This window comes from Gaeumannomyces tritici, assembly GCF_000145635.1.
Source record: "Gaeumannomyces tritici R3-111a-1 unplaced genomic scaffold supercont2.1, whole genome shotgun sequence".
NCBI lineage: Eukaryota > Fungi > Ascomycota > Sordariomycetes > Magnaporthales > Magnaporthaceae > Gaeumannomyces > Gaeumannomyces tritici.
The window spans coordinates 7,146,217-7,173,066 of NW_008804545.1; the positions used below are offsets into that span (position 1 = coordinate 7,146,217).

The window sequence follows — 26,850 nt, forward strand, 5'->3', positions numbered from 1 at the left end:
CCGCCACCGGGGCCTGGGCGGCGCAGGCCCGGGGCGAGCGGCTTGTGCGCGTCTTCCAGCATGCGCAGCACGGCGTCGGCCGGCTGCTCCTCGCCCATCCAGGGCTGCGAGGAGGCGAGGTGGCGCGCGTCGCGGCCTGCCGAGGCCGGGAGCGACGACACGGCCGACGAGATGCCCGAGGTGGTCGGGTCCGCGTGGGGAGGGCCGGCGGCGGCGATCTTCTCGAGCAGGCGCGCCTTGAGCTCGGCCGAGAAGCCGGCGTCCTCGACGGCGCGGCGGCCCGCGCGCCCGCCCGTCATGAGGGCGGACTCGGTCGCCTCCTCCAGGCGCCGCGACATGGCGCCCTGCTCGGCGGGTTGGGCTGGCGCATCGCTGGGCGGCTGGTGCGGTGGGGGAGGAGGGTCAGGAGCGGTCGCGTCGGGGCGGCGCTTGGGCTTGTTGGAGTATGATCGCGGGGTCGGGAAGTGCGGGTGACGTGCGGCGGGGGCGGGCAGCCTTCGTAGGCAGGCCGTGCAGATTTGGGTGGGCGGACGATGCATACTGTTTCCAGTTTTAGCATCAGTCCGGGGAATTCAAGAGAGTGGGAGCTGTCCCGGACCGGCAAACAGGCAAAAACATGGCAGGTCGCGAGATTTGCTGTAGTTTAGCACTGATGAGGCTTTACTTGTGTGGCGATCGATGATGCGACAGATCCGCCTCCACTGAAGAGCTATGGCCTGGCCGAATGAAGAGGGTTAGGGTAACGACCATGTAGCGGAGAAGACATCTAAACACCAGAGTTCGACCCAGAGCGGGAGCCGTACCTGTTCTATCAATTCCTACAAATTAACCAAAGAAATAATAACTCCAAAAATATGCCTATTATTACCCAAGAAACCATTTCCTACCATATAAAAGGAACCCGCAACGCCCCTGCTTATTTCAACCACACCTTTCCATTCCATCCAAGACGACAACAGCCCGAGAGAATCTCAGAGATACTGCTTGATCTGCTCCTCGGACCAGTCCCAGAATTCACTCGCAATTCCGCTTCCACCTTCGGACTTGCGCTTGCCAGCATCGGCCATCTCCTTGGAAATGTGCCCTTGCCACAGCCTTCCCCATGGAGCAACTACCCATTCAGGACATCAGTCAGTGATCAGCCAGCGAAGTGGGACTGTAGGGAACAGAAGTTGCAAACGTACCATGACTGCCGGTGGTCTCCAGGTTGATCTCGGGCGAGAATCCCGCAAACAAGCACGTATAGGCCCCATACACGGATGGGTACAGGATCGTCTTGCGCATGAGGAAGAGGGTCACGCGGCCCTGGGTGCGCCACAGCTCCGAGTCGAGGTTGCCCGGGTTCAGCGAGGCCGACAGGATGTGCTCGCCCCGGTGGCGGGCGGCGAACTCGGCCGCGTGCAGGTAGTTGCAGAGCTTGCTGTAGAAGTACTGGTTCGGCTTGGACAGCCCCTCCCAGCCGGCCAGCGCGCCCTTGAGCGCCTTGGGACTGACCGCCTCGGCGGCCGAGGACGCGACCCAGACGACGCGGACGGACCCCTTTGGCGACGACGGGAGCGCGGCCGTCGCCTCGACCATGGGCGTCAGCAGGCGCGTCAGCAGGAACGGCCCCAGCACGTTGACGCCCAGCACCAGCTCGGTCCCCTGCGCGGTCCGGGACCCGGCCTCGGGGAAGGCGACGCCAGCGTTGTGGAAGAGCACGTCCAGCCGCTGCTCCCGCCGCGTGAACTCGTTGGCGGCGGCCTTGACGGCGGGCAGGTCCGCGAGGTCGAGGCGGAGGAAGGTCAGGCGGCCCTGGGACTGCGGCACGGCTGCTCTGATGTCGTCCATCGCCTTTTGCGACTTGTCCTCGGAGCGAGCCATGACGTAGACGTGGGCGTTCCTGGCGTAGAGGATCTGGGCGAGCTCCTTACCGACGCCCGTGTTGGACCCAGTAACGATGATAACCTGGAGTACAGTCAGAGCCTATCCAGCACTGGTAGGAATTGTGTGCTGTTATAATGCTCACCTTGTTCGTCAAATCCGGGAGGTCATCTTGCTTGAAGTTTGGCTTGCCTGGGAAGACTTGCTTGACGAGGCCAATGAGGGAGGAAGCCATGATCAGGGTGGGTTTGCTTGAATTCTGTGTGTGTCAGAGTCCCGAGGAGCCGGACAAAGGGGTAGCTGGGGTACGGTTTTATGGTTTTAGGTATGATGGTCAAGGTGATCTGATCTGTCTGCTAATTCTGGTGTTTTCTTATCTTGCATCAAACAACGGCGAGATGAGCGTTCTATAAATGTTTTGGCGAGAAACTTCGGACGGTTTTGGATTCCGGAAATCCCCCGGCATTGAATCCCGCGGGTTTCGATGATCGGACTTCGCGTTGGCGGAATTAGGATAGACAAAGTGATGATGAGCGCAGAACCCGTGCATCACGTGGTCTGTCAGCCCGTGTCGGCCCAACAACCCGCGGGCTTGAGACAGGCTCATCTCTGGAACACACATGACATGGGGCTAGGCAGCTTTGGGACAAGATGAAGACAGCAATGCCACCGAAGTCGTGCATCCCAGCCGCGTACGGCCAGGCGTGCGCGGGATGCGTCCGGGGGAAGTGTAAGTGCATGCTCCGCCAGGACGGAGCCGGGTGCGAGAGGTGCCACCGCCTCGGGAAACAATGCGAGCCCTCCGCCGCCCTCCGCAAGCGCAAGTCGCAGTCGCCGCCTCCTGGTGTCCCCGACGCCCAGCGCCCGCGGCAGGGCGAGCCCTCGATCGCGGACGCCGGCAGTACGCCCCGCCTCGAGGCAAAGATCGACGACCTGGTCTCGCTCCTACGTGCGCATATCACGCCTAGTTCTGGGAAACCCCTCTCGCTCAAAGGCGCCGCAGTGGTCTCATTGACAACCGATCCTCCTCCTTCTGCCACTCCCACTACTGGGGCCGACTCGCTTTTTCCGGATATCGTCATGGACTCTGCAACGGCCTCGATCCAGCTGGTCAGGCCGGCGGCGACCAGCGACCCGGCCGATGGAGCCGTTGGATGGCCATCCAGTGCCGCCAGCTCAGCGTGGATGTCACCCGTTGCCCGCGAAATACAAGCCGCGAGCAAGCGGTGGTACTTGTACGACACGGAAGAAGATAAACGAATGCGGGAATTTAATGACAGCTTCATCACCGTCTTCCCATTCGTAACCCTGAACGACGACCTTTCAGCCCAGAGGCTCTTCGAGGAGAGGCCATTTTTGTGGCTTGTCATTATGACCCTAACCGAGAAGTCTATAGCGCAACAGTTTGCGATGGAGGAGACCATCTGGAACATCATATCGCGGAGGATTGTCGCAGAGCAGCTCGCCAATCTTGATCTCCTCCTTGGCCTGATTTTCTTTACCAACTGGTGGGTGACAGCAAGCCTCGAGGCTTGGCTTTCCCAGGTGCAATACACACCACGCCAGCCCTGGCTATATACGCTGACCAACCCCATCCCTTACCGGCACTCAGGTCTCATGTTTTCAAAAAGGAAAAGCCCTTCGCCTCCATGACATTGAAACTTGCCATAAATATGGCTCAAGAGTTGGATCTCCACAGAGAAGCGCCCGCCTTCACATCGTACCGGGCCAAAGGTGGCCAGCTCGTGCCACAGACGCACACTGAGACACTCCAGCGAACACTGGAGGAGCGGCGAACGATGCTTGCCCTGTTCCAAATATCAAGCAGGTGAGCTAGTGCCTCTGTTTGCTGATACGTGATCCGAGCTCCATTTGACTGATCATCTCATCTTCGTCGCTCCTGATAACAGTGTCTGGGCTTCCTTCAGAAAGGCCGAGCCGCTTCCGTGGACGCCTTACCTAGATTCTTGTATTATTGCGCTCGAGAAAGCTAGGCAAACAATCTGTGACCTCACCCTGATTGCCCAAGTCAGGTGTCAGATCATCTTGAACCAGTTGTCTTGCCCTTCCCAGAACGGCAGCCCCATCGGACCTTCCGAGTTCATGACCACAACACTCCTCCAGCAGCTAAATGCGGTTCGTCAAAAGATGCCATCCTTTGCCCAGGTCTGGAGATGCAACAAGAGATACCTGCTGCACGTGGAACTAGCCATCAAAGGTCTCTGTCTAGACAGGCCTGGTGAGCGTCAGTCCTGGCAGCCCGCCGGGAACGCGGGCGTGCCCAGCAACATACGCCGGGCCCGGGAGCTGGAGGCGGTGCTGGAAGCCTGTGAGCAGTGGATGGCTGCGTTCCAAACAGCAGCGGATCCGCTCGGGTGGATTGCAGACGTCGACCTGAACGGCTACGTGCAAATGACGCACTGCCTCGTCCAACTCTTCCGTCTCCACACGCTGCCCGATGACAAATGCCACGGCGACGGCGACGGCGGCCCCGGTTTGGACCTTGCCGACATCAGGAGGCGGGCCGACGTCTTCAAGGTGATAGACACGCTCTGCGACGAGATGGGCAAAATCCCCGGGGCCTACGAAATGGTGGACGCGCCAGGGCCCAGGAGAGGCCTGTTCTTCAAGGCGGCGGCGCACCTGAGGATAATCAAGGGGATGATGCTGAGCCAGTTGCCCGAACACATGAAGCGGCAGCGCGAGCAGGAGCAGCGTTCCGGAGACAAGGACGCGCAGCAAAAAGAGCAGACCTGCGAGCCGCCGCCGCCGCCACCACAGCAGCCACAGCCTCCGGAGTCTCTGGAACTGCCCGACCCGCAATCCTCCAGCTTCAGGGCCGATGCTTTCAGTTCTGCGGATTTCTCGGACGATCTCGCCTTTCTCGACAATGCAGTCATTGACCAGGCCTCGGAGCCGTGGATCATGGACTTTTTGAGCGTCTCGTTTGCAACGGACCAGCCTCAGGGCCTTTACTACATCCCCGACGCCCATGGTTATTGACCCGAGTCGAGTTCGTCGCCGTGCCGGGCCCCAGGTCTGTCCTCCAACCAGGTGGAATCTCCGGCACAGATAACACAGTGGCGATCTCAAATCCTCAAGCCAGGGGGCGCATATCGCTGGGGTTGGGGTTTGGGTATGACAGAGCTACACCCGCCGCCCAACACAAGACCACCTACCGGATCGTATAATGCTTATTTTCGGATTTATATACCGAAGGTTTCTACATAGTTCTCGTCTTGAAACTCGCTCGGGAGTTTTCCCGATAGTATCCAGCTGAAACACCAGGCCAGGCTCTGGCCATTTTTGGACTACCATATTCCCGCCAAAACTGGGGGTGATATATAAAAAGCGTTGGCCAAGGATGCCAGCTCTTTCGCGTTTCTTTATTTCCCCAGATTCAGCCCAGAGCCGTGCGGCCCGGACTAAATTAGTCGCTATCCTCCCCTTGTTAGCTGTCATGCCCGCCGGCCGTTCTTGCCTCGGCGGGTGATCCCAACCTCAGCCGCATGCCTTCCCTGTGCTCACAGAAAAAGAACGCGGGATGATGCCTGCCCACAAATTTGCCTTATTCCTCGCAGCCCCTCCCTTGGCCACCGCATTCCATCTTTCTACTACTAATTTCACCCACCTAGAAGTGCCTGGCTGACAGCAGTCTCAGCGCGTCGCTAGCTAACATTCTACCTCCCAAATCCGATCCTGTCCGTCTCTCCTTCGCTACAGCTATTGCTCAGTCGAGCTCGTCGAATACACCCTACTTGTTCCGCGCGCGCCTTCTCGGTTAGATGCATGACGCGTTCGCATCTGTCGTCGACTTGCGCGCTTTTCGTCCGGCTTAGTAACGTCAAGATACGAACCAGACTGAGGCGAGCACGTGGCTGCAAACGCTGCATTGCAAACGCTGCATCCTCAAACGCCCAAAAAGGAAATCACGTCCTTCACCCAGCCTCGAGGTTAGATATAGTTCCCCACTTTTCATCCTCCCGTCACAAACATCTACACCCAGCGTCACTGTAGCCTCTGGTCGTTGCTGCCCAGCGACGCCTACTTTGATATATCTCTTTAACCAAGCCCGGTACGCCACGATACGAGACGACGACAAGTCCATCATGCTGCCCAAGAGAGAGGGCGAGGGCGCCGGCCACTCGGAAATAGTGACGATGCTGCCGCCACGGTCGGCACCAGCAGCTCAACAAAAAGTGATGCTCAGCATCGGCGACTACAACGCACCCCATGCAAGGCTGGCGTCATTCAGGAAGAACCCCCACCCGTGGCCGCACGCGCGACCGGCGCCCGAGGACCTCGCCGCCGCCGGCTTCTTCTACGACCCCTATGGCATCGTGACCGGCCTGCCCCCCGGCATGGGCCACCTTTCGCCCCCCATGTCGCCGCCGACCGGGGAGGAGGAGGAGGGTGGCGACACCGTCGGCGGCGAGGACCATCCGCCGCACCCCATGGACGGCACCACGTGCCCGTCGTGCGAGCTCTCCGTCGACGGCTGGGAGCCCGACGACGACCCGTTCGAGGAGCATACGGCGCGCTCGCCGCGCTGCCGCATGGCCGTCGCGCTCAAGCGTCGGCGGTCCGAGGCACGCGCCGCGCCCGCGGCCGACGCTGTGCCCATCGAGAACCACAAAAAGAGGAGGGCACTCGCCGCCGTCTCGGGAAAGGCGGGCAGGCCGAGCCCCGAGACGCCCGCTGCCGTCGACGGCGACTTCCCGCGCCGCCAGACGGGGATCGCGCAGATGGACAAGGCCGGCGATGGAACCCCCATCTCCAGAACGATATCCGTTCACTTGACATGACCCGCGTGATCATGGATAAACAGAGAAGCTAGGGGAGCCACGTCGCCCAATGAGAGTCTAAACGGTACTTTTATCCAAAAGTTTGTGTCTGAGGTCAAGGCTTCCAATCAAGCTATGTAAATATTTCTCCACCGCAACCATACCATATTGAAAACAGGCTTGTTGATGTTTGTCACTTTATGAGGGAAAGAAGCTGCAGAACGTCAACAACCACCGCCTCAGCCAACATGCATTTTTCAAGGCGGCCAGATAGCAGAGCAGCCGCAAATACCACATGCCAGTTCGCATCCATGCCCGTGACGATGATGAGGTGGTGCTGTTTGGCGAGCTTGTGTGGGCAGCCAAGGCATCCCATGAGCCAATGGGGCTGTGTTATCCAGCGCTCTCTCACAGGCAGCCGCGGCCCAAGGAGCGTAACGGATACCCACGGTACGGCCAACTAGCCTGACCGGTGGAGGAACGGAGGCGAGCAGTCTCTTGCGGTCACATGCCTCGCAGAATGCAGCTCCGCCAATGGCTGAGGGTTGGGACGACATCACCAATCAAACGCCTGGCCGGTGCCTTTACGGGCACAACAAAAACCATGCGTGGGTGGCACGCGCCAACAGATACGTTGGCGACATGATCGAGGGCCCGAAAATATGCGGCAGAACTAGCTTGTAGGTAAACCCTTCCTGCTGGGAATGTCGACAGGCACCATTGAGTTGCCCCTCAGTCAAAACTGACGACGCTGTGTCCCACGGCGCTATAGGCCCTGCCCCTTTGCAACGTGCTTCCGCTTCCGGACCGGCGTCTGGTAGATCCTGACCGGCACTATGACGACCGAGGACCCTTCCTAGACCCATTAGCTTGTGCCGTAGCTGAGGAACATGATCTTGATGCGGAGATTCGGCGCCCGCTTCCCGACCTCGGCGAACAGACGCTCGAGCGCCAGCTGCCACCGGAAATCGCATGCTGCCTGTAGAATCGGGTCCACTGTGGAGTCGTCCACAACCATGTACAACTGCGAGGCTCCCACAAGGGTCGAGCCGAGCAGGTCCATCCACTCCTGCTCCGTCATTGCTCTGTGGAATTGGCCGCACCGCAGCGACATGGTACTCTCGGTTGAGCTTCGGGGAAGCCGCATTGCCTAATAGTCGAGATGCTTCAGGACGTCGATGAGCGACATGCCCCCATCCTGGGGCTCGGAGTCAGACGAGGAGGAAGCCGACCCATCCGCGGATGGGTTTGGCAGCGCCCACAGCACCGGACAGTTCTGGTGCTGCCGCTCCTTGATTAGCTCGACCGCAAAGTCCCACATCGAGAACCGCGCGCGCGCGAGTTTCCCTTGATGAGTGCCATGCCCGACGCGACCCTCTGCGACCACGCAAACAGCTTGGGAGACACCCAGAACCGCTCGGTGGTGTCGAACATGCGGTTGCGGGCGCGCCGCTGCATTAACCGGTGGTGCTGGAGCGCCTTGACGTGGTCCCAAATCCCTCCTTGCGAGACGAACGTCGTGATTTGCGAGAACTGCAGGCCCGTACGTCCCTTCGACTAGTGGACACAGGGGATGTAGGTGCGACCGCCAGCCTTGGGCCAAAATTAGGACGTGGCCCGCCTTGTGGTGCATTACTGTCAGGAGCACGGGCGAGACCGCCCGGCAGAAAGCGGGGAGCGTCAGATGCACGGGCGAGACCGCCCGGCAGAAAGGAGGAAGGGGGCACTGGCATAGTTGGCCGGGCACGGACCCTTTTGGTAACGTGCCGGCGAGGTGCCGGTGTCGCGGCCAAAGCATAATGGCGAAGCTAAAAAATAAGGTAAAGCTTAAATTGCACGAAGGCGCTTGGAGCGCGGAAAATTTAAAAAACCAACCCCGGGTGCCCGAAAGGGCACGAAAAAAAGGAAGGTTAAAAAAAGAATAATTTTTATTAGCGATAGCACTTTTGGTAAAAAATTTACGGAGGTTTAACAAAAAAAATACCGTATCCGGCCCGTAACCCGGTAATTACCCGCCTTTGCACCAATTAACCCTTAACATATTGTTCCTTTTTTTTACCTTTTTTATTTAGGGAGCAAGCCCGGGTAATTACCGAAAGGGATCGAACAAGCTTAAAAAGGGCATTTACGATTTTGTACCGCTTATAATAACGCTTAACGCTACGTTAAGCACGTTAAAAAGGGCCGTTGGGCTACCGGAACAAAATACCAAAAAAACCCCGCAAATTCCCGACGATTTCGAAAACCTTTTCGTGGAAAAGCTGCAAAAAATAAACAACGCGCTAAAAATTTAAAACAAACGCGCCCGTTTAATTTAAAAAATTCAAAACAAAAGGTTAAAGCATACGCATAAAGGTTTAAACGAAAATAAAAAAAACACTTTTAAGCAATGGAAAAGCTTTACGTAAAGCAAAATTATTTTTAAGCTTTTTATGCTTAAAAAATCGGCAATTTGGCAAAATATTGCCCATTATATTAACAATTACGAATTTATTTTCGAAAGCGAAAGGGAACGTTACGGTAAAAACCGTGTAAAAGTTTAAATAGCTTTTAGCACTTTTAATTATTAGCAACGGGCATAATGGACAAAATATAAGCAAATGCATTATCCAAATACCGGGGTATCGTTTATTTAAACCGATTTTTTGCAATGGCTTTAAACAAAATTAAAAAACCCCGATTTGCAAATATAATTGGCAATTAAAAAGCTTGCGGGAAATATCGCTATTAAGCAAAAGGATTACAAATCGTTTAAAGCGTTCCGGATTCGTTAGGATTTGGTAAAAAATAATTTTTCCGAATTAATACCCGAATGGATAAAAATAATATTGCTTTTTAACCGGTTCCGCCCCGAAATCCAAAAACGGGTAATATTTAAAAACCTTTTTTATATTATGGAAAAATTGCAAGCTAAAGCTTTTAAAGCAAAAATAATATCGGAACCGCACAAAAAAACCCCGGGGGATATAAATATTTTAGCCTTTAAAAAGCCGGTTATTTATTTTAAATGCGGGCAATTAAACCATATTGCTATAGCATGCAAAATACGGACGGATAACCCGGAAACCCCGTTGGCTTTAACAACCATACAAAAGGCAAAAGGGAAAAAGCCCGAAGTACGGTATTACAAATGTAAAGAATTGGGCTATATCCGGCCAGCGTGCTTTAAAAAAAGCAAAATATCGCTACCCAATTTAACACCGTTGTTTGGCCGTTTAAATACCGGGGTTTAAAAGTGCGCTTTAACGGTTAAAACGCGCTGGAAAACCGAAATGTATTTACGGATTAACGGTCGCCGGGTAAAGTTAAAAGCGCTGGTTAATAACGGGAGCAACGTTAATTTATTGCATAACCGTTTTTTGGTAAAAGCAAAAAAGATACCGGTGCCAAACGGGGGCTACCTGGCGTGGCTTAATACCAAAAAACGCATGCTTACGCTAAGGGTAAAAAAGTACAAAATTTGGGTAACGGATAATTAGGAAATAACCCGAAAGTTAATGGTGTTTTACGTAATAATGCCCCGGGCCGGGTACAACATTACGTTAAGCATATTTTAATTTTAACAAAAAAATATTAAAATCCGGTTTGGAAATATAAAATAAAAGTTTTCGGTAACCATTAAAAAAGTTAAAATAATTTCGTTGGAAATAGTTAAAAAGCTAATTTAATTGGAACAAATAATAACCGTACTAACGATTGCACGCCCGGAAACCCCAAAAAACCCCGGGAAAAGGTTGGAAGCTTTTTCGGAATGGGTTAAAAAAATAATTGCAAAATATGCGTAGCTTTATAAATTAAACCTTTTGCTAAAATATATAAATTGGAATTACGCAATCGAATTGGAAAAAAAACGATGCCGTTTTACAAAAGCATTTATTTTTTATCCGAAAAGGAATTAAAAACTTTCCGGAAGTATTTCGACGAAATTATAGCAAAGGGTTGGATCCGGCATTTAATTAACCCCGCCGGCGCCGAAATCCTGTTCGTTTTAAAAAAGGACGGAAAGCTTTGCCTTTATATTAATTATTAAAGTTTTAATAGGGTTATTAAAAAAAACCGGCTAGCATTCCCGCTAATTTACGAAATATTCGACCGGGTATTTAAAAATTAGTACTTTACTAAATTGGATTTAAAAAACGTTTATTACAAAATACGAATTCGATAAGGAAACGAATGGAAAATTGCTTTTTGCTGCAAATATGGACATTACGAATATTTAATAATGCCTTTCGGTTTAGCCAACGCTTTAACAACGTTCCAAAGCTTTATTAATATAGCGTTTGGGGAATTAATTAATAGCAATTGCATTGTATATATATAGATTTATTTACCCCGTTCGAACTGTATAGCACATGGGGAGCACTACGGATCGGGTTAACTACATAAAGGAAAAAACCGTGCCTCCAGCCGATAGCTATTTGGTATAAGGCTGGATAAAAACCCCTTCCTTTCGAAAGCTTTGCAATTGCGCGTTTTTTTCGTAAGTAAAAATCCTGCACATAAAGTTACATTAGTAATTAAAAAGGCACGAACACGAGCGTGCATAAAAAGCGCGCTACAACCCACGCGCTACGATTTTAAGTAGCACATTACGATCCGGGTTTTATTTGCAAAATTTAAACGACCGAATTAGCAATATTTTATTTTACCATAAAGCTTACTCGTCGATTATTAGGTTTTACCTTTTCCAGCCAGGGCGTATTCCTTTTATTTTCCGGGCCAAACGCGCCTTTTCGAAAGCGGTCCTTTCCTTTTTTTTAATTGGTGCCATTATTTTATCGGCCAATTTTGTTATCGGAATTGCTTTCGTTGCTATCGGTACCTTTATCTTTCGCCGCAACCCCGGCGCTACTATTTCGATAGCCGGTCGGATTTATTTTGGCCCGAAGTCCTTATTTTTTTGCTTGCTTTATAACCTGTGCGTCCATAGGCTGCACGTGCTTTAAAGGGGCCTTTTGCTTAAACCTTCGGTACGTGCGTTACAAAGCTCGGGGGTAGGGAACCCCGCTAACGGGTCGCAAATGGCTTCGCTGGAATCGAAGGAAGGTCGCACGTGGGTGCCATAAGGCTCGTCGATAAGGATAAAGTTTTTTGTTGCTGTGGGCTTTTTTTGTTGTAAGGACTAACTGTTCGGAAAAACGTCGGAACGGTTTAGGGCTTAATAAATCGCTTTTTTGCACGTGCAAAACAAAAAACCCGGTGTCCCCGGCAGGAATCGAACCTGCGTCTTCCAAAAAGGACCTCCCAGCGCTGAACCACTGCGCCACGAGGACAATTGCATTGTATATTTAAATAATATTTTTATTTTTTCGAAAATACAAAAAAAGCACTGCGAAGCAATAAAAACGGTGCTAAAACGATTTAAACGGTTTAAACTTTACGTTAGCCCGGCTAAATGCGAATTTAAAACGGATAGTATCGACTTTTTAAGGTTTAAAATAACCAAATTCGGGGTTAAAATTTTGCCGGATAAAATTGTTGCAATTTTAAAATAAAAAATACCGGAAAGCGTTAAGGATATCCAGGTATTTTTGGGCTTTACGGGGTATTATCGGAAATTCGTAAAGGGTTACGCGAAAATTACTGTGCTTTTAACGGACCTTTTTAGCAAAAATACCGTATTTTATTTAAAAAATGTTGCGAAAAAGGCTTTTTGCAAATTAAAGTTGCTATTTACAAAAGTTTCGGTATTGGTGCATTTCGACCTTTCGAAATTGCTGTGCGTGCGGATTAACGCTTTGGCTTTTGCAATAAAAGCGGTATTGCTGCAATTGCAAAACGGCCGGTGGCACCCGGTAATTTACATGTTGAAAAAGCTGCAATAAAGAAAATTGCGTTATGCAATCCTTAATTTAAAATTGCTAGCGATCGTAAAAGCTTTTAAAAAGTAACGGCATTATTTAGCTTATTTACAAAAAATTGTTAAAGTAATTACCAACTATTTAAACCATACCCATATTTTAATAAAGGAAAATGTTGGAACTTATTTGTTAGGCGCATGCACAAGCTTTAGAGGACCGCCATGCACAAATCCGGGATTTGTGCACCAACCATCCAAAGCTCCTTTGTACTTATATAAGGAGGTTGGATCCGTCCCTTTTTTCCAGCAAGATTTTTTCCTCCTTAAACCTAAATAACAATATTTTAACTTAATTACCTTTTAATAATTATTAAACTTTAGTTTTACGCCGTTTAAAGATTTACGAGCATAAAATTTTACTTTAAAGTCCTTTTTACATTAATTAATATTGCAAAAAGCAATACAAAAAAGCAAGGAAAAGGGTCCTTTAATTAATTAAGGTTAAGTAAAAGATTTAAAAACTGAGAATTGTTGGTTCAACGCTCGGCAGCGCATTTTTCATTTGCTTTCGGCCATTAAAATTAAAAGAGCTTTAAAAGGGGGCGCTATGCAATCCCCCGAGCTAACATTTTAACCCGGTTTAAATAGTTAAGACGGATTGCCCTAAATAATACCGTTTACCATTTTTTTTACCATTTTATTATGGAAAAAGGAGAATTTTCCGTTTACGCGATTTTTAATAAATAGGATTAAAGCCCGACAAGCACAAAAATGTTTTGCAAAAAATAAGCATTTTATGCAAAAAAAGTTATCGATACTTTAAGCTTTTCCTTAAACCTTTTATCGATTTTTTATTTCTTTTTCCTTAACCACCTTAATTACAAAATCGTTAAGCACGTAATAAGCGTTTCCGCAATCGGCAAAAATACGTGGATTATTAAGTGGATATACAACAATTGGAAAAAATTAAATCCCAACGATACGTTAACCGATTTTAAAGAAAATTTTAACGGCTGGATTAAAACAAATTTTAACGCGGTAAATCCAACAATTTAACAATTCCTACAAAGCCATTTCCGAAAGCAAAGGATCCATTTTTTTACCTTTAACCCAAAAACATTCGGCGAAAAATTAACGGAAATTTTTAATTAATTACAAATTTTTATTGTAAAACCAAGCCTTACGCTAAGCCTAACGTTACGATTAACCAAAAGCAAAAGCAAAAAGCTTATAAAGCTACCATTTCCAAACCTTATGCTTTCCCGTTAACCACTTTTTAAAACGTTTTTTTTAACCAATCGATACAACGCAAAAAGCGGTAAAAAACGAACAATTACCGAAAGCACAATTTAAAGCGCAAAAAAGCTAAAAAACAAATTTTCCAATAATTTTTATAAAAGCATTAAGCAAAATAAAATTACCTTTTTGCCCCAACCTTCGAACCATATCGTTCCAAAAATAGCAAAAACCGTAATATACCTTTGCGAAAAAGCGCAAAAGCACAATTTTACCCCAATTTTTCCAATTACCCTAACTTATATAACCATGGCCAAAATACCCGTTACAAACAAAAAAATAAAAGCACGAAAATTTTATAATTAACGTTTTAAAGCGCGAACGCGCAAAGGAAAAACAAAAATTAAATGCACGAAATACAAAATTATACCCTCCGCTTCCGTTACTTTTTAAACCGCCCTTTTAAAAACCGCCTTTTCGAAAACCGTTACCAAACCCTTTTAGCCATGCTTACCATTCGTTACATAACCAACCCCTTTACATTTTACTTCGTTACTTTTACACCAAAAAAATTAACTATCGTTAAATCCTTTTACGGGAAATAATTAATGCATTAATCGATGCAATTACTATACGCACCTTTAAAACCATTTGGAACGATATATATTCGTATACAAAAAAACCGTATAACATTATTAACAATAAGCTTTTTTACTTTACAATTTACGTTTAAATGCTCGGGATAAATTATTTATAGCTTTACGCGCTATATTTTTACATTTTAAAAAGCAAAGCGAATAAATATTACGTTAATTATATCGGCCCCATATTTATTTTCCGAATTATTTATTTTGCATTTAAAAATCATTTCGAAATAAAAATTGTGCAAGCCCAATATTAAATAAATTAAACGACAATTTATTTTTAAACCGTTCGTTTAAAGCTTGTAAGCACCGGGAAAACGAATATCGAAATTTTGCAAAAACTTTTCGACAAATTGCAACGATATTACCAAACGTTAAGCCCAAATTTTAGTAATAAATAGCAGTTTGTAGCGAATATAGCAAAGGCAATTTAAAAAATTCCCGAGCTCGAAATGGCGTTATTTAACCATTCCAATACTTTTAAAAGCTTTTCCAATATATTCCGCAATGTTATAAAAATTAAGGACAATAACAAAATCCCGGCACAACATTATACGGAACGGAAGTACAAAGGCAAAAATCAACGAAATTAATAAAAGCAAGGATAAAAGCAAAAACGAGCTTACAACTTATATGCCAAACAAAATTATTAAATTTGCAAAAAGCCCAATTACCGATTAACAAAGTATTTAAAAAAAAATAGGAAAGGCATAAAAAACGCTAGCGTTAAAAGCAAAAAGATAAAGGCAAAACCCCAATTGGCTATTGGAAATTCCTTTTAATTATTAAACCAAACGATTTAAAAAGCAAAAGCGCATTAAAAAAGGATAACGAAAAGCCAATTAATAATTATAATTACGAAAACAACCAAAAAAAACATGCAACAACGTACTTTATACAAAGTATAGCATCGTACCTTATAAATAAATTATAAAAGTACCGTTTATTTGCAAAAAACGCTTAAAAAGCACAAAAAGCCAGGATTAAAGCTCCCATTTACGAAATGCTTATTTACAACAACATTGGTAGCAATACCCAATGGCACGGCATCCTGCCAAACACCGGCGCGGCAATTAATTTAACGGCTGGAATTAACCAAATTTAAACATTGCAACAATACATAAAAAAGCTTAAAATCGATTACAAAGTACCCAAGCATCCTGTAGCTTTTAAAACAGGAAATACCGAATTTAACATTAGCGCGATTATTGTACCAACCCTTATTAGCAACATTACGTTTTACGTTCTTAATAGCCCAATACTATTCCTTTTATTACTTAAAAATATGGACGCGTTAAGTATATATTTTAACAATACGCGCAACAAGTTCGTAAAGCATAACGGAACGCGCGTGCGGATTATTAAACGCTTCGGTTACCCATGGTTTTTTTTTAACGCATCGATATACGTTATAAACAAAATTTCGATGGCCGCTAAAAAAAAAATCGCGGGATTTTTGTTTTTAATAAAAACCGAGCTACGGCGCGTTTACAAACGATTTAATTACCTTTTCGTTAATAAATTGCATAAAACTTTCCAACGGGCAAGCTACAATACAAATTGCAACGCGCTGGAAATAATTAATAAAATATGCTACGAATGCTAAATTAAAATAAATGCATTACAACGATTTAAATTTACGTTAAAAAACGATAAGGATTTTGTTACGGTACGCGTTGGGGCACCTGGGGAAGAACCTAAAGCCGCACTCTTAACGCGCCAACGTTACGCTTACAAAACCGCGACAAAACGCCAGGGACGCCCTGCCCAAATAACTTCCTTTTCGTGCAATAACAAAGCCTTTTTTATAACAATAAAGTATAAGCCGTAGCAATTTGTTGCATTTTAAATTTTCGGAACCCAATATTAACATGTTCCGTCCTTTTTTTTGCTAATAACCTTGTAAAACGGTAGCACACTTCTTTGCTTACGATCGATTAACGTCGATACCTACCCTAAATCTTGCCGTATAACTTTAAAAAAATACTTTTATTTCCCCGATTTAGCTTTTTTAACCAAATAACCCGCTGGCGAATTACCGCCGCGGTTATATTATGCTTACCGCATCCAACGCCCCCAAAACGGGCCTTTTAAGCCCGATAATAACAATTTTACAAAACGCCGTTTTTTTATTTCCAACCTTGCATTTTATACGCAAAGCAATTTAAAACGACCCTAACGTTTACGCCATTTTATATTTCGTTTTGCATTTGGAACGTTCCAACAAAACCCAAATTTAATTTAAATATATTTTTCGGGTTATAAAAACCCGTTTTCGAACTATTAACAAATTGCTAGCGATATACCGTTAAAACGCCAATACCGCCCACGCTATAATTTCGGACCAAAAAATAACGATTTGCGAATTTTAAGTTTAAATCCAATAATTATTTAACCAAACCATACTTACATTAGCTACAAATACGCCCTTTTTAACGCAACCTTTTGGGGCCGCCGCGTTATCGCTAGCAATCCGCCCCCGAACGGCCATTTTCGAAATTTTTAAAGGCATAAAAATGGACCAAATCCAGCGACAAAAGCATTATACCAATTAACGCTTTTTGCTTAAAATATAAATAGGATTATACCGGGCCGCTTTTTTAACGCTATTAAAACGCGTTCTTTTTTTATCCCAGCATTTAAACGACGACGCTTTTGCTTTTATAAGGATAAAAATCGACCAAATTGTTACGGCCGGTAATAACGTTTTCCAATGGCCCGCCGGCTAGCGTAATTACCCAAACGTTATTAAAACGCTAAATTAAATTTACATTACTACCAATATATTAGCAAAAGCCAATTGGAATTTTAAATTATTTGCCCAAAGCAATTTTTTTTTCGGCGATTTTATCGGCAATTTTATTAAATTTAGCAATATGTACAATTTGCTTAATAATTTATAAATACTAACCTTTAAGCAAAAAGTAAATCGCTTATTGCATAAAGCCATTACGTTAATTGTAAAACGTTCGGAACCTGACGATTTCGAAAAATAAATAAGCTTGTTTCGAAACCTAGCCAATAATATCGTTAATAACATTTTCCGGGGCAAGCAAAACGCTAACGCTTATCCTTTAACACGCTATCCCAACGCTAACGATGCGCCGGGACCGGCCTAGCATTTAAACGCTATAAATTTCGATAAAATTACGATAAAGCCCCGACCCCCCTTTATTAACGCCCGAAAGGAGTACAAGCGCACCAATAACTTATGCTTTTATTGCGGCGGGGCGGGGCACTAAATAGCCGTTTGCACAAAAAAAAAAAAGCCAAAAAAATAAGTTTTGGGTACAATCGCTTTTAAAGCTATTAACGTTTCGCTAATAACTTTTTAAAAAAAACAAAAGTATATTTACATTTAATAAGATTTAACTTTATTTTTTTATTTTACAGCGAGCTTTTTGCTAAAAAAACGCTACCAACCCGGTACCGTACCCTTTTAAATACCGGATGTTTTTTATAAGCATTTGTTAACGATACCTTTGCGCATAACTATAACTTATTACGCTTTGCTTTGCCCAAACCCATCCTTTTAAAATTGGCTAATGGCAAAGTTACGGGCTACTTTCGCAAATGCATTAAAATGCGCTACCGTATCGCTTGCTAAATAAAAACGCTTACTATGTACATTTGGCTATTGGGAACGGGAAGTTTTAACATTATATTAAAGCTTTTTTGGTTACGTTATTATAACCCTTACATTAATTAAATAACGGGCTTAATAATTATGCACGGCATTACGCTATTAAAATTAAACCCGAACGCTAGCAACCCATTACGCAACCGTTTAAAAAATAACGATAACAAATTCGACCCCGCAAATATACGCATGCTTAGCGCTTCCAATTTTATACTATTTTGCAAACAAAAAGGCGTGCAATTTAAACGAACAACCATGGCGGAGCTTTACGCTAAAACTTGCCCCGAATTTTTAATACCCTTAATAAGCGCCGATTAGCTCGCTAACAATACGTTAATGGAAATCTTTCGCTCCATTTTAACCTTGTCCGATAAAATTTTTCGGGATATGCTAAAATTACGCTTAGCTGCATTTTAAAATTAGGTTAAAAAAGTACCATACTTTCGGCGCATTTTTAACGATAATATCCAAAAATACCTGGATAGCAAGCCCCCCGTTACGATAAAGGAAATTTTATAGCGCTTTTTTTACAAATTCCGCGATTTAGCATTATACTTTTTTTTTTAAAACGCTAACAAGCTATTACCGTACCGCCTTTCCAATTACAAAATCGAATTGCTCCCAAGCAAAACGCCCTTTTATTACCATAATAAATTTATATTTTAAAAGGAGTTTCGAATTGTTAGGAAGTATTTAAACAAATACTTAGCGAAAAGCTTTATACGCAACAATATATTGCTAGCGGTTGCCCCGGTTCTTTTAGCAAAAAAGCCCGGGGGGGGAATCCGCGTTTGTATTAATTACCGGGGTTTAAACAACGTTACCGTAAAAAACAAATATTTTATCCTTTTAATTAAAAAAATACTAAACGCCTTTTTAAAAGCTAAGTACTTTACCAAATTGGATATTATTGCGGCGTTTAACCGTTTACGAATCGCTTTAAAAAACGAATAAAAAATAGCGTTTATTACCAGGTTCGGCTTTTTTAAATGCTTGGTAACGAATTTCGGTATAACAAACGCCCCTAATTCCTTTTAGTATTATATTAACCGCACTTTATTAAATGCATTAAACCGTTACGCTATAGCATACCTTAACAACGTCCTTATTTATAGCAAAACGCAAGCGAAATACCGGCGTTACGTTCGCGTAATGGTCCAAAAACTCGCTAACGCGAACTTTATTATTAACATTTAAAAGTGCAAATTTTTAATACAAAAAACCAAATATTTCGGCCTAATCATTTTAATTACGGGAATCCGCATAAACAAAAAAAGGTTAAAACAATCCGTTAATAAAAATAGCTTATAATTTTAAAGGAATTCCGCCGTTTTATAAGCTTTGCTAATTTTTATCGCCGGTTTATTAAAAGTTTTTCCGCTATCGCCAAACCTTTTTATTTATTAATAAGCGAGTAGCTATAAATGCGCCAATGGCTTGCTAAAGTAACGGCAGCCTTTTACCAATTTAAAACCGCTTTTTCCTTGGATATCGTACTCGTACATTACGACCCAACCCTTAAAACAATCGTAAAAACGGACGTTTTTAATTGGGCCACGGGCGGGGTGCTATCCCAAATAAATGCGCTTAAGGTACGCCGGCCCATCGCTTTTTTTTTAACCAAGCACTTACTAGCTAAATGCAATTACAAAATTTACGATAAGGAATTGCTTGCAATCGTACGCGCTTTTAAAAAATGGAAATCGAAGCTTTAAAAAACCGAAACGCTAGTAAAAATTTGGACAAATTACAAAAACTTACAGTTTTTCGCTATTACCAAGCTATTTAACCAACGGCAAATACGTTAATCCGAATTTTTTAACAATTTTAAATTCCAAATCGTATACAAGCCAAAAAAAACAACCATTGTACCAAACGCCTTTTCCCGACCTTCCGGCGTTAAACCAACGCTTTACGATATTATTGCAAACAAACGCGTTGTTAATAAGCACAAAATCCTTTTCCTTTTAAAACGGTAAGCAAACGGAACGCCGGCGCAATTTTAATATTTTTCCTTATACCAGCTAAATATTTCCGAACCCATTAACGCGCTTATTAATAAAAGCTATTCCGCGTTTAAACTTTATTAAAACTTATTACAATGCTTTGCCAACCCGAACATCCGTTATTTTCCAGCGTTTTTGCGCAAAACGTTTAAAGTTGCTAAAGCTAATTGCCAAACGATTTAAAGGCGCATTTACGTCGAAAAAAGGCTATTTATCCCCCCAAACGATGCTTTTCGACTGCAAATACTGCATAAAATGCATAGCTTATTATTTGGCGGTTACGCAAAAAAAAGCAAAACATACAACTTATTGCAAAAATTATATTTTTGGCCAAAACTTTCCCGGAACGTTAGCGTTTTTGTCCGGGGCTATTATTTTTGCAAAATGGTTAAAAAAAAAAACATTTTTTTAACGGGCTATTCCAACCGCTGCCAATCCCGTTTAAACCATGGGCAAATTTGTTAATAAACTTTATCGGCCCATTGCCGCCGTATAAACGCCGGGGTATTATTTATACTAATATTTTGGTAATAATGGATAAATTAACAAAAATAAAGCATTACATTCCAATAAATACTATCGATGCGGGTAGCTTAGCAAACGCTTACTTATTGGTAATGTACCGTTAATACGGTACCCCCAAAACCATCGTATTCGATAAAAAGCTTTAATTTGTATTTAATTTTTGGCGGGAATTGCAGCAACGTTTAAACGTTACTTTAAAAAAGTTGTTAGCGTTTTATTTAAAGTTCGACGGGCAAACGGAAATCCTAAACGCGTACATAAAATAATATTTTCGTAGCTTTTGTTTTTATTATTAAAACGATTGGGTTAATTGGTTTTTATTGGAAAAATTCGTTAATAACAATTAAATATCGAAAACGACGGAAATTTTACCGTTTTTCGCTAATTACGGGTAAAACTTTTCCATAAAATCCGAACCAGCTCCCTTTTTAAATACCAACGATACGCCGGCAAAGCAACGAAAAATTTATAATGCATTTACGATAACCGATAAAATCCAAATAATTTTCGATTATGTTAAAACAATAGCAACCGTAGCTTAAAAACGGTACGAAAAAGCGGCCAACCGTTACCGAACCAACCCAAACACGTTCGTTACAAAGGATTAAATTTAAATAAATACAAAAAACATAACATTTTCGAAGCCAACCCCTAAACTAAACGATAAATGGATTGGCCCGTTCTTTATTACCAAAATTTACAAACGAGCCCTAACCGTTAAATTCCCGCCCCAATACCGTTTATTTTTTGTTTTCCACACTTTGTTAATCCAGCGGAACCATCCGGAATTGCCGGAACAAAACGCCATTAACAAAGGATATAATTAACGAGCTACCGGCGTTTTTTTAACGGAAAAAAAAATACTAACAATAATAATAAAAAATGGTTTTTCGATAAAATTTTCGATTTTAAAAAAACGCGGAAAAGCCTTTAGTACAAAATTAAATAGCCCGCACTTTACGCTTTAATTTAAAAACCTTACCGCAACCTCGAAAAGGCAAATAACCGCATCCGGAATTTTTACCGTTCGTACCTAAACAAACCCAAATGTTAAGAGCACGGGCGAAACCGCCCGGCAAAAAGCGGGAAGCGTTAAATGCATGGGCGAAACCGCCCGGCAAAAAAAGAAAAAGGGGGCGCTGGCAGCTAGCCGGGCACGGACCCCCCGGGGATATGCCGGCGAGCTACCGGTATCGCGGCCAAAGCATAATAGCAAAGCTAAAAAATAAAGTAAAGTTTAAATTGCACGAAAGCGTTTGGAGCGCAAAGGATTTAAAGGACCAACCCCGGGTGCCCGAAAGGGTATAAGGGAAAAAAAGGTTAAAAAAGGAATAATTTTTGTTAGCGATAGCACTTTTGGTAAAAAATTTACGAAAGCTTAATAAAAGAAATACCGTATCCGGCCCGTAACCCGGTAATTACCCGCTTTTGTACCGATTAACCCTTAATATATTGTTCCTTTTTTTATACCTTTTTTATTTAGGGAGCAAGCCCGGGTAATTACCGAAAAGGATCGAGCAAATTTAAAAAGGGCATTTGCAATTTTGCACCGTTTATAATAACGCCCAACGCTACGTCGAGCACGTCGGAAAGGGCCGTTAAATTACCGGAACAAAATACTAAGGGAACCCCGCAAATTTTCAACGATTTCGAAAACCTTTCCGTACAAAAATTGCAAAAAATAAACAACGCGCTAAAAGTTTAAAACAAACGCGCCCGTTTAATTTAAAAAATCCAAAACAAAAGGTTAAAGCATGCGCATAAAGGTTTAAACGAAAATAAAAAAAATACTTTTAAACAACGGAAAGGTTTTACGTAAAGCAAAATTATTTTTAAGCCTTTTATGCTTAAAAAATCGGCAATTTAGCAAAATATCGCCCATTACATTAACGATTACAAGTTTATTTTCGAAAGCGAAAAAGGACGCTACGGTAAAAACCGTATAAAAATTTAAATAATTTCCAGCACTTTCGACCATTATTAACGGGCATAATAAACAAAATACAAGCAAATGCATTACTTAAATACCGGGGTATTGCTTATTTAAACCGATTTTTTGCGGTGGCTTTAAATAAAATTAAAAAACCCCAATTTGCGGATATAGCTGGCAATTAAAAAATTTGCGGGAAATATTGCTATTAAATAAAAGGATTACAAATTGTTCGAAACGTTCCGGATTCGTTAGGATTTGGTAAAGGATAACCTTTCCAAATTAGCACTTAAATGGATAAAAACGATATTGCTTTTTAACCGGTTTCGCCCCGAAATTTAAAAACGGGTAATATTTAAAAGCTTTCCTTACATTATAAAAAAATTGCAAGCCAAAGCCCTTACAGCAAAAATAATATCGGGACCGTACAAAGGGACCCCGGGGGACATAAATATCCTAACCTTTAAAAAGCCGGTTACTTACTTTAAATGCGGGCAATTAAATTATATTATTGCAATATGCAAAATACGAACGGATAACCCGGAAACCCCGTTGGCTTTAGCAATTATACAAAGGGCAAAAGGGAAAAGGCCCAAAGTACGGTATTACGGGTATGGGGAGTTGGGCTATATCCGGCCAACGTGCTTTAAAAAAAGCAAAATATCGCTACCCAATTCGATACCGTTGTTTAGCCGTTTAAGCACCGGGGCTTAAAGGTGCGCCCCGGCGGCCAAAACGCGCTGGAAAACCGAAATGTATTTACGGATTAACGGTTGCCGGGTAAAATTAAAAGCGTTGGTTAACAATAAAAGCAACGTTAACTTATTGTACAGCCGTTTTTTAATGGAAGCAGGAAAAATACCGGTGCTAAACGGGGGTTATTTAGCGTGGTTCGATACCAAAAAACGCATGCTTACGCTAAAGGTAAAAAAATATAAAATTCGAATAACGAATAGCTAGGAAATAATCCGAAAGTTAATAATGTTTTACGTAATGGTGCCCCAAACCGGGTACGATATTACGTTAAGCATGCTTTAATTCCAACAAAAAAATATTAAAATCCGGTTTGGGAATATAAAGTAAAGGTTTTCGGTAACCATTAAAAAAGTTAAAATAATTTCGTTGGAAATAATTAAAAAGCTAATCCAATTAAAACAAACGATAACCGTATTAACGGTTATACGCCCGAAAACCCCGGAAAACCCCGGAAAAGGGCTAAAAGCTTTCCCGAAATGGGTTAAAAAAATAATTGCAAAACATGCGCAATTTTATAAATCAAACCTTTTGCTAAAATATATAAGCTAAAATTACGCAATCGAATTAAAAAAAAAACGATGCCGTTTTACAAAAGCATTTATCCTTTATCCGAAAAGGAATTAAAAACTTTCCGGGGGTATTTCGATAAAGCCATAACGAAAGGTTAAATTCGGTATTTAATTAGCCCCGCCGGCGCCAAAATCCTATTCGTTTTAAAAAAGGACGGGAAGTTTCGCCTTTGTATCGATTATTAGGGTTTTAATAAAATTACCAAAAAAAACCGGCTAACATTTCCGTTAATTTACGAAATATTTAACCGGGTATTTAAAAATTAATACTTTACCAAGCTGGATTTAAAGAACGTTTATTATAAAATACGGATTCGATAAAAAAACGAATGGAAAATTGCTTTCCGTTGCAAGTATAAATATTACGAGTACTTAATAATGCCTTTCGGTTTGGCTAACGCTTTAGCAACGTTTTAAAGCTTTATTAATATAGCGTTTGGGAAATTAATTAATAGCAATTGCATCGTGTATTTGGACGATATCCTTATTTTTTCGAAAATACAAAAAAAGCACCGCAAGGTAATAAAAACGGTGCTAAAGCGATTCGAACGGTTTAAGCTTTACGTTAGCCCGGCCAAATACAAATTCGAAATGGATAGTATCGACTTTTTAAGGTTTAAAATAACTAAATTCGGGGTCGAAATTTTGCCGGATAAGGTTATTGCAATTTTAAAATAAAGGATACCGAAAAGCGTTAAAAACATTTAGGTATTTTTGGGCTTTACGGGGTATTATCGGAAATTTGTAAAGGGTTACGCGAAAATTACTATGCTTTTAACGAACTTTTTTAGCAAAAATACCGTATTTTACTTAAAAAATATTGCGAAAAAGGCTTTTTGCAAATTAAAATTATTGTTTACGAAAATTTCGGTATTGGTACATTTTAACCTTTTAAAATCGTTATACGTACGGACCGACGCTTTGGCTTTTGCAATAAGGGCGGTGCTATTGTAACTGCAAAACGGCCGGTAGCACCCGATAGCTTACATATTAAAAAAACTGCGATAAAAAAAGTTGCGCTATACAATTCTTAATTTAAAATTGCTAGCGATCGTAAAAGCTTTCGAAAAGTAACGGCATTATTTAGCTTATTTATAAAAAATTATTAAAATAATTACCAACCATTTAAACCATATTTATATTTTAATAAAGGAAAAGGTAATAAAGCGCTAAATAAAATAGCTCGAAAATTTAATAAAGTACGATTTTACGATTAAATGGAAGCCAAAATACCGAAACCCCGCGAATGGTTTGTTAAAACGTTTTTAAAATATACCAATGGACGGAAAGGCCAATATAGCAAAAAAAGAATTCCGAAACAATTTGCTGGCCAAATTTCGAAAAGCAATTTACGTAAGGACAATTATTATTAAAAGGGATACCAAAACGATATTAAAGCGCATTTTTAAAGCACAAGCAAAAAACGATTTCGTTTAAAGCGGTACTTAAAAAAGCAAATTTAACGTTTAAAAAATTAGCAACGGTTTGTTTAAGCACAAAAGGAAAATTTAGGTCCCGAATTTAGCGCCGTTACGACGGGTAATGTTTTAAAAACAATACGATAGCCCGATAAAGGGTTACAAAAACATAGCCAAAATTTTAAAAAAGTTTAAACGGTAGTTTAAATGGCCGGGTATGGCTAAAAACGTACGCAAATACGTACGAACGTATTAAATATGCCAGCAAATAAAGCCGAAAATATAAGTACCTTACGGGTTGCTAGCATTTTTGCCCGTGCCAAACCGCCCGAAACAAAAGCTATCGATAAATTTTATCGGAAAGTTTTTAACGTTAATAAATGGAACCGGCAAAAAGCGCGACGCAATATTGGTAATAGTTAACCGGTTTATTAAATATAGCTTTTTTATCCCAACGTTTACGAAATTAACCAATAAAAAATTGGGGAACCTTTTGTTTGCATACGTTTGGGGGTTGCTAAAAACGCCCGAAAGGATTGTATCGGACCGGAACAAGCTATTTACAAACGGGTTTTGGACAATTTTCGCCGGATATTTAAAGGTTGTAAAAAGGCTATCGATAGCATACCATTTTTAAACCGACGGGCAAACGGAACGAACAAACCAGGCAGTAAAGCATTACTTTCGGTGCTTTTGCTACGAAAGGCAAAACGATTGGGCGTTGCTATTGCACTTGGCAGCGTGGGTGCATAATACGAGCGTGCATTTGGGGTTGCAAAAAACCCCGGCGTTTTTATTAATAAAATTTTATTTACAAAAGCTTTATAACTTTCGGGTGGTTAAAAAAAAACCTTCGGCAACGGTTAAAATTAAGGCGGGGGCTTTGGAAACAATTAAAAAGCAAGTTAAAAAATTGCTAAAAAAAGCAAATAATATATACAAAAAGTATTATAATAAGGGCAAAACCCCGGTGCTTTTCGGGGTAAGCAATTAAGTATTGCTAAATACGGCAAACATTAAAATAAAAAAGCCGTTAAAAAAGCTATTAAATAAATGGTTGGAACTTTTTTAAGTTTTAAAAATGGTTGGGTTAGCCGGTTTAGCGTTCCGGTTAAAGCTTTCGGTAAGCTACCGGATATATAACGTATTTTTAGCAAATTTGTTGCGGGCGTTTAAAAAAAGGCCCGGCGAAAAACCAAAAAATAAAAAACCAAAAATCGAAAAAAAAAAAAGGATTGTTTTAAAGTAAAGGCTTTGCTGGAATATAAAAGGTTTTTGCGAAAACGAAAATACTTGGTTAAATAAATAGGTTATAACGAATCGGAAAATTTGTAAATTCCAAAAAAAAATATTACGAAAAAAATTGTTTAAACGTATAAAGCAAATTTATTGGAAGCGAGTTTATAGGATAGGGAAAATACCGGACTTTAACGGGTAAATACCCGGAAAAAACGGGGGTATTACAGGAAAAAAATGATAAAGGCTAAAAGAATGGCCCAAAAAAATGTTTTAACGTGCCGAACCGGCTAGCTACCGGAAAAAAACGTAAAAAAATTTGTAAACGGTTTGTAATAGCCGTAAAATATCGTGCTTTATAAATAAAAAATTAAATAGGGACGGTATAATACGGGGAACGCCTTAAATTAATAGTGCGATATATTTAAATCCCGAAGGATATG

At 42.6% G+C, this 26,850-nt stretch overlaps 11 protein-coding genes and 1 pseudogene across 12 annotated transcripts; 8 read left to right on the forward strand and 4 right to left on the reverse strand.

Moving 5' to 3' along the window:
- Positions 1–60: 60 nt before the first annotated feature.
- GGTG_02255 (hypothetical protein) lies at positions 61–474 on the forward strand (the record flags this gene model as incomplete). The annotated part of the gene is made up of 1 exon (XM_009220026.1): positions 61–474. The coding sequence occupies one exon, from the start codon at positions 61–63 to the stop codon at positions 472–474; it is 414 nt and encodes a 137-aa protein (XP_009218290.1).
- Positions 475–791: 317 nt separating this feature from the next.
- Positions 792–2,361, reverse strand: GGTG_02256 (hypothetical protein). The gene is made up of 3 exons (XM_009220027.1): positions 2,009–2,361; positions 1,185–1,947; positions 792–1,111 (listed from the first exon to the last, which is right to left on the reverse strand). Exons 1-3 carry the CDS (start codon positions 2,096–2,098, stop codon positions 972–974), a joined length of 993 nt encoding a protein of 330 aa, XP_009218291.1. The 5' UTR covers positions 2,099–2,361; the 3' UTR covers positions 792–971.
- A 135-nt stretch (positions 2,362–2,496) lies between these two features.
- Positions 2,497–5,310, forward strand: GGTG_02257 (hypothetical protein). The gene is made up of 3 exons (XM_009220028.1): positions 2,497–3,371; positions 3,476–3,691; positions 3,774–5,310. The coding sequence occupies exons 1-3, from the start codon at positions 2,515–2,517 to the stop codon at positions 4,864–4,866; spliced, it is 2,166 nt and encodes a 721-aa protein (XP_009218292.1). The 5' UTR covers positions 2,497–2,514; the 3' UTR covers positions 4,867–5,310.
- Positions 5,311–5,490: 180 nt separating this feature from the next.
- On the forward strand, positions 5,491–6,886 carry GGTG_02258 (hypothetical protein). Its single transcript, XM_009220029.1, has one exon. The coding sequence runs from the start codon at positions 5,973–5,975 to the stop codon at positions 6,666–6,668; it is 696 nt and encodes a 231-aa protein (XP_009218293.1). The 5' UTR covers positions 5,491–5,972; the 3' UTR covers positions 6,669–6,886.
- On the reverse strand, positions 6,607–8,445 carry GGTG_02259 (hypothetical protein; the record flags this gene model as incomplete). The annotated part of the gene is made up of 1 exon (XM_009220030.1): positions 6,607–8,445. The coding sequence occupies one exon, from the start codon at positions 8,443–8,445 to the stop codon at positions 7,798–7,800; it is 648 nt and encodes a 215-aa protein (XP_009218294.1). The 3' UTR covers positions 6,607–7,797.
- Positions 8,446–9,559: 1,114 nt separating this feature from the next.
- Positions 9,560–9,880, forward strand: GGTG_02260 (hypothetical protein; the record flags this gene model as incomplete). Its single annotated transcript, XM_009220031.1, has 1 exon — positions 9,560–9,880. A coding segment is annotated over one exon (321 nt), but the record flags the coding sequence as incomplete, so codon positions are not given.
- Positions 9,881–11,847: 1,967 nt separating this feature from the next.
- On the reverse strand, positions 11,848–11,920 carry GGTG_20033 (annotated as a pseudogene). The gene has a single exon. The product of its transcript is annotated as a tRNA-OTHER (tRNA).
- Positions 11,921–15,459: 3,539 nt separating this feature from the next.
- GGTG_02261 (hypothetical protein) lies at positions 15,460–15,933 on the forward strand (the record flags this gene model as incomplete). Its single annotated transcript, XM_009220032.1, has 1 exon — positions 15,460–15,933. A coding segment is annotated over one exon (474 nt), but the record flags the coding sequence as incomplete, so codon positions are not given.
- A 349-nt stretch (positions 15,934–16,282) lies between these two features.
- On the reverse strand, positions 16,283–16,818 carry GGTG_02262 (hypothetical protein; the record flags this gene model as incomplete). The annotated part of the gene is made up of 3 exons (XM_009220033.1): positions 16,283–16,300; positions 16,390–16,467; positions 16,738–16,818. The coding sequence occupies 3 exons, from the start codon at positions 16,816–16,818 to the stop codon at positions 16,283–16,285; spliced, it is 177 nt and encodes a 58-aa protein (XP_009218297.1).
- Positions 16,819–22,821: 6,003 nt separating this feature from the next.
- Positions 22,822–23,142, forward strand: GGTG_02263 (hypothetical protein; the record flags this gene model as incomplete). Its single annotated transcript, XM_009220034.1, has 1 exon — positions 22,822–23,142. A coding segment is annotated over one exon (321 nt), but the record flags the coding sequence as incomplete, so codon positions are not given.
- A 39-nt stretch (positions 23,143–23,181) lies between these two features.
- Positions 23,182–23,601, forward strand: GGTG_02264 (hypothetical protein; the record flags this gene model as incomplete). Its single annotated transcript, XM_009220035.1, has 3 exons — positions 23,182–23,352; positions 23,404–23,438; positions 23,514–23,601. Coding segments are annotated over 3 exons (294 nt in total), but the record flags the coding sequence as incomplete, so codon positions are not given.
- A 2,651-nt stretch (positions 23,602–26,252) lies between these two features.
- On the forward strand, positions 26,253–26,609 carry GGTG_02265 (hypothetical protein; the record flags this gene model as incomplete). The annotated part of the gene is made up of 2 exons (XM_009220036.1): positions 26,253–26,294; positions 26,553–26,609. The coding sequence occupies 2 exons, from the start codon at positions 26,253–26,255 to the stop codon at positions 26,607–26,609; spliced, it is 99 nt and encodes a 32-aa protein (XP_009218300.1).
- Positions 26,610–26,850: the final 241 nt, after the last annotated feature.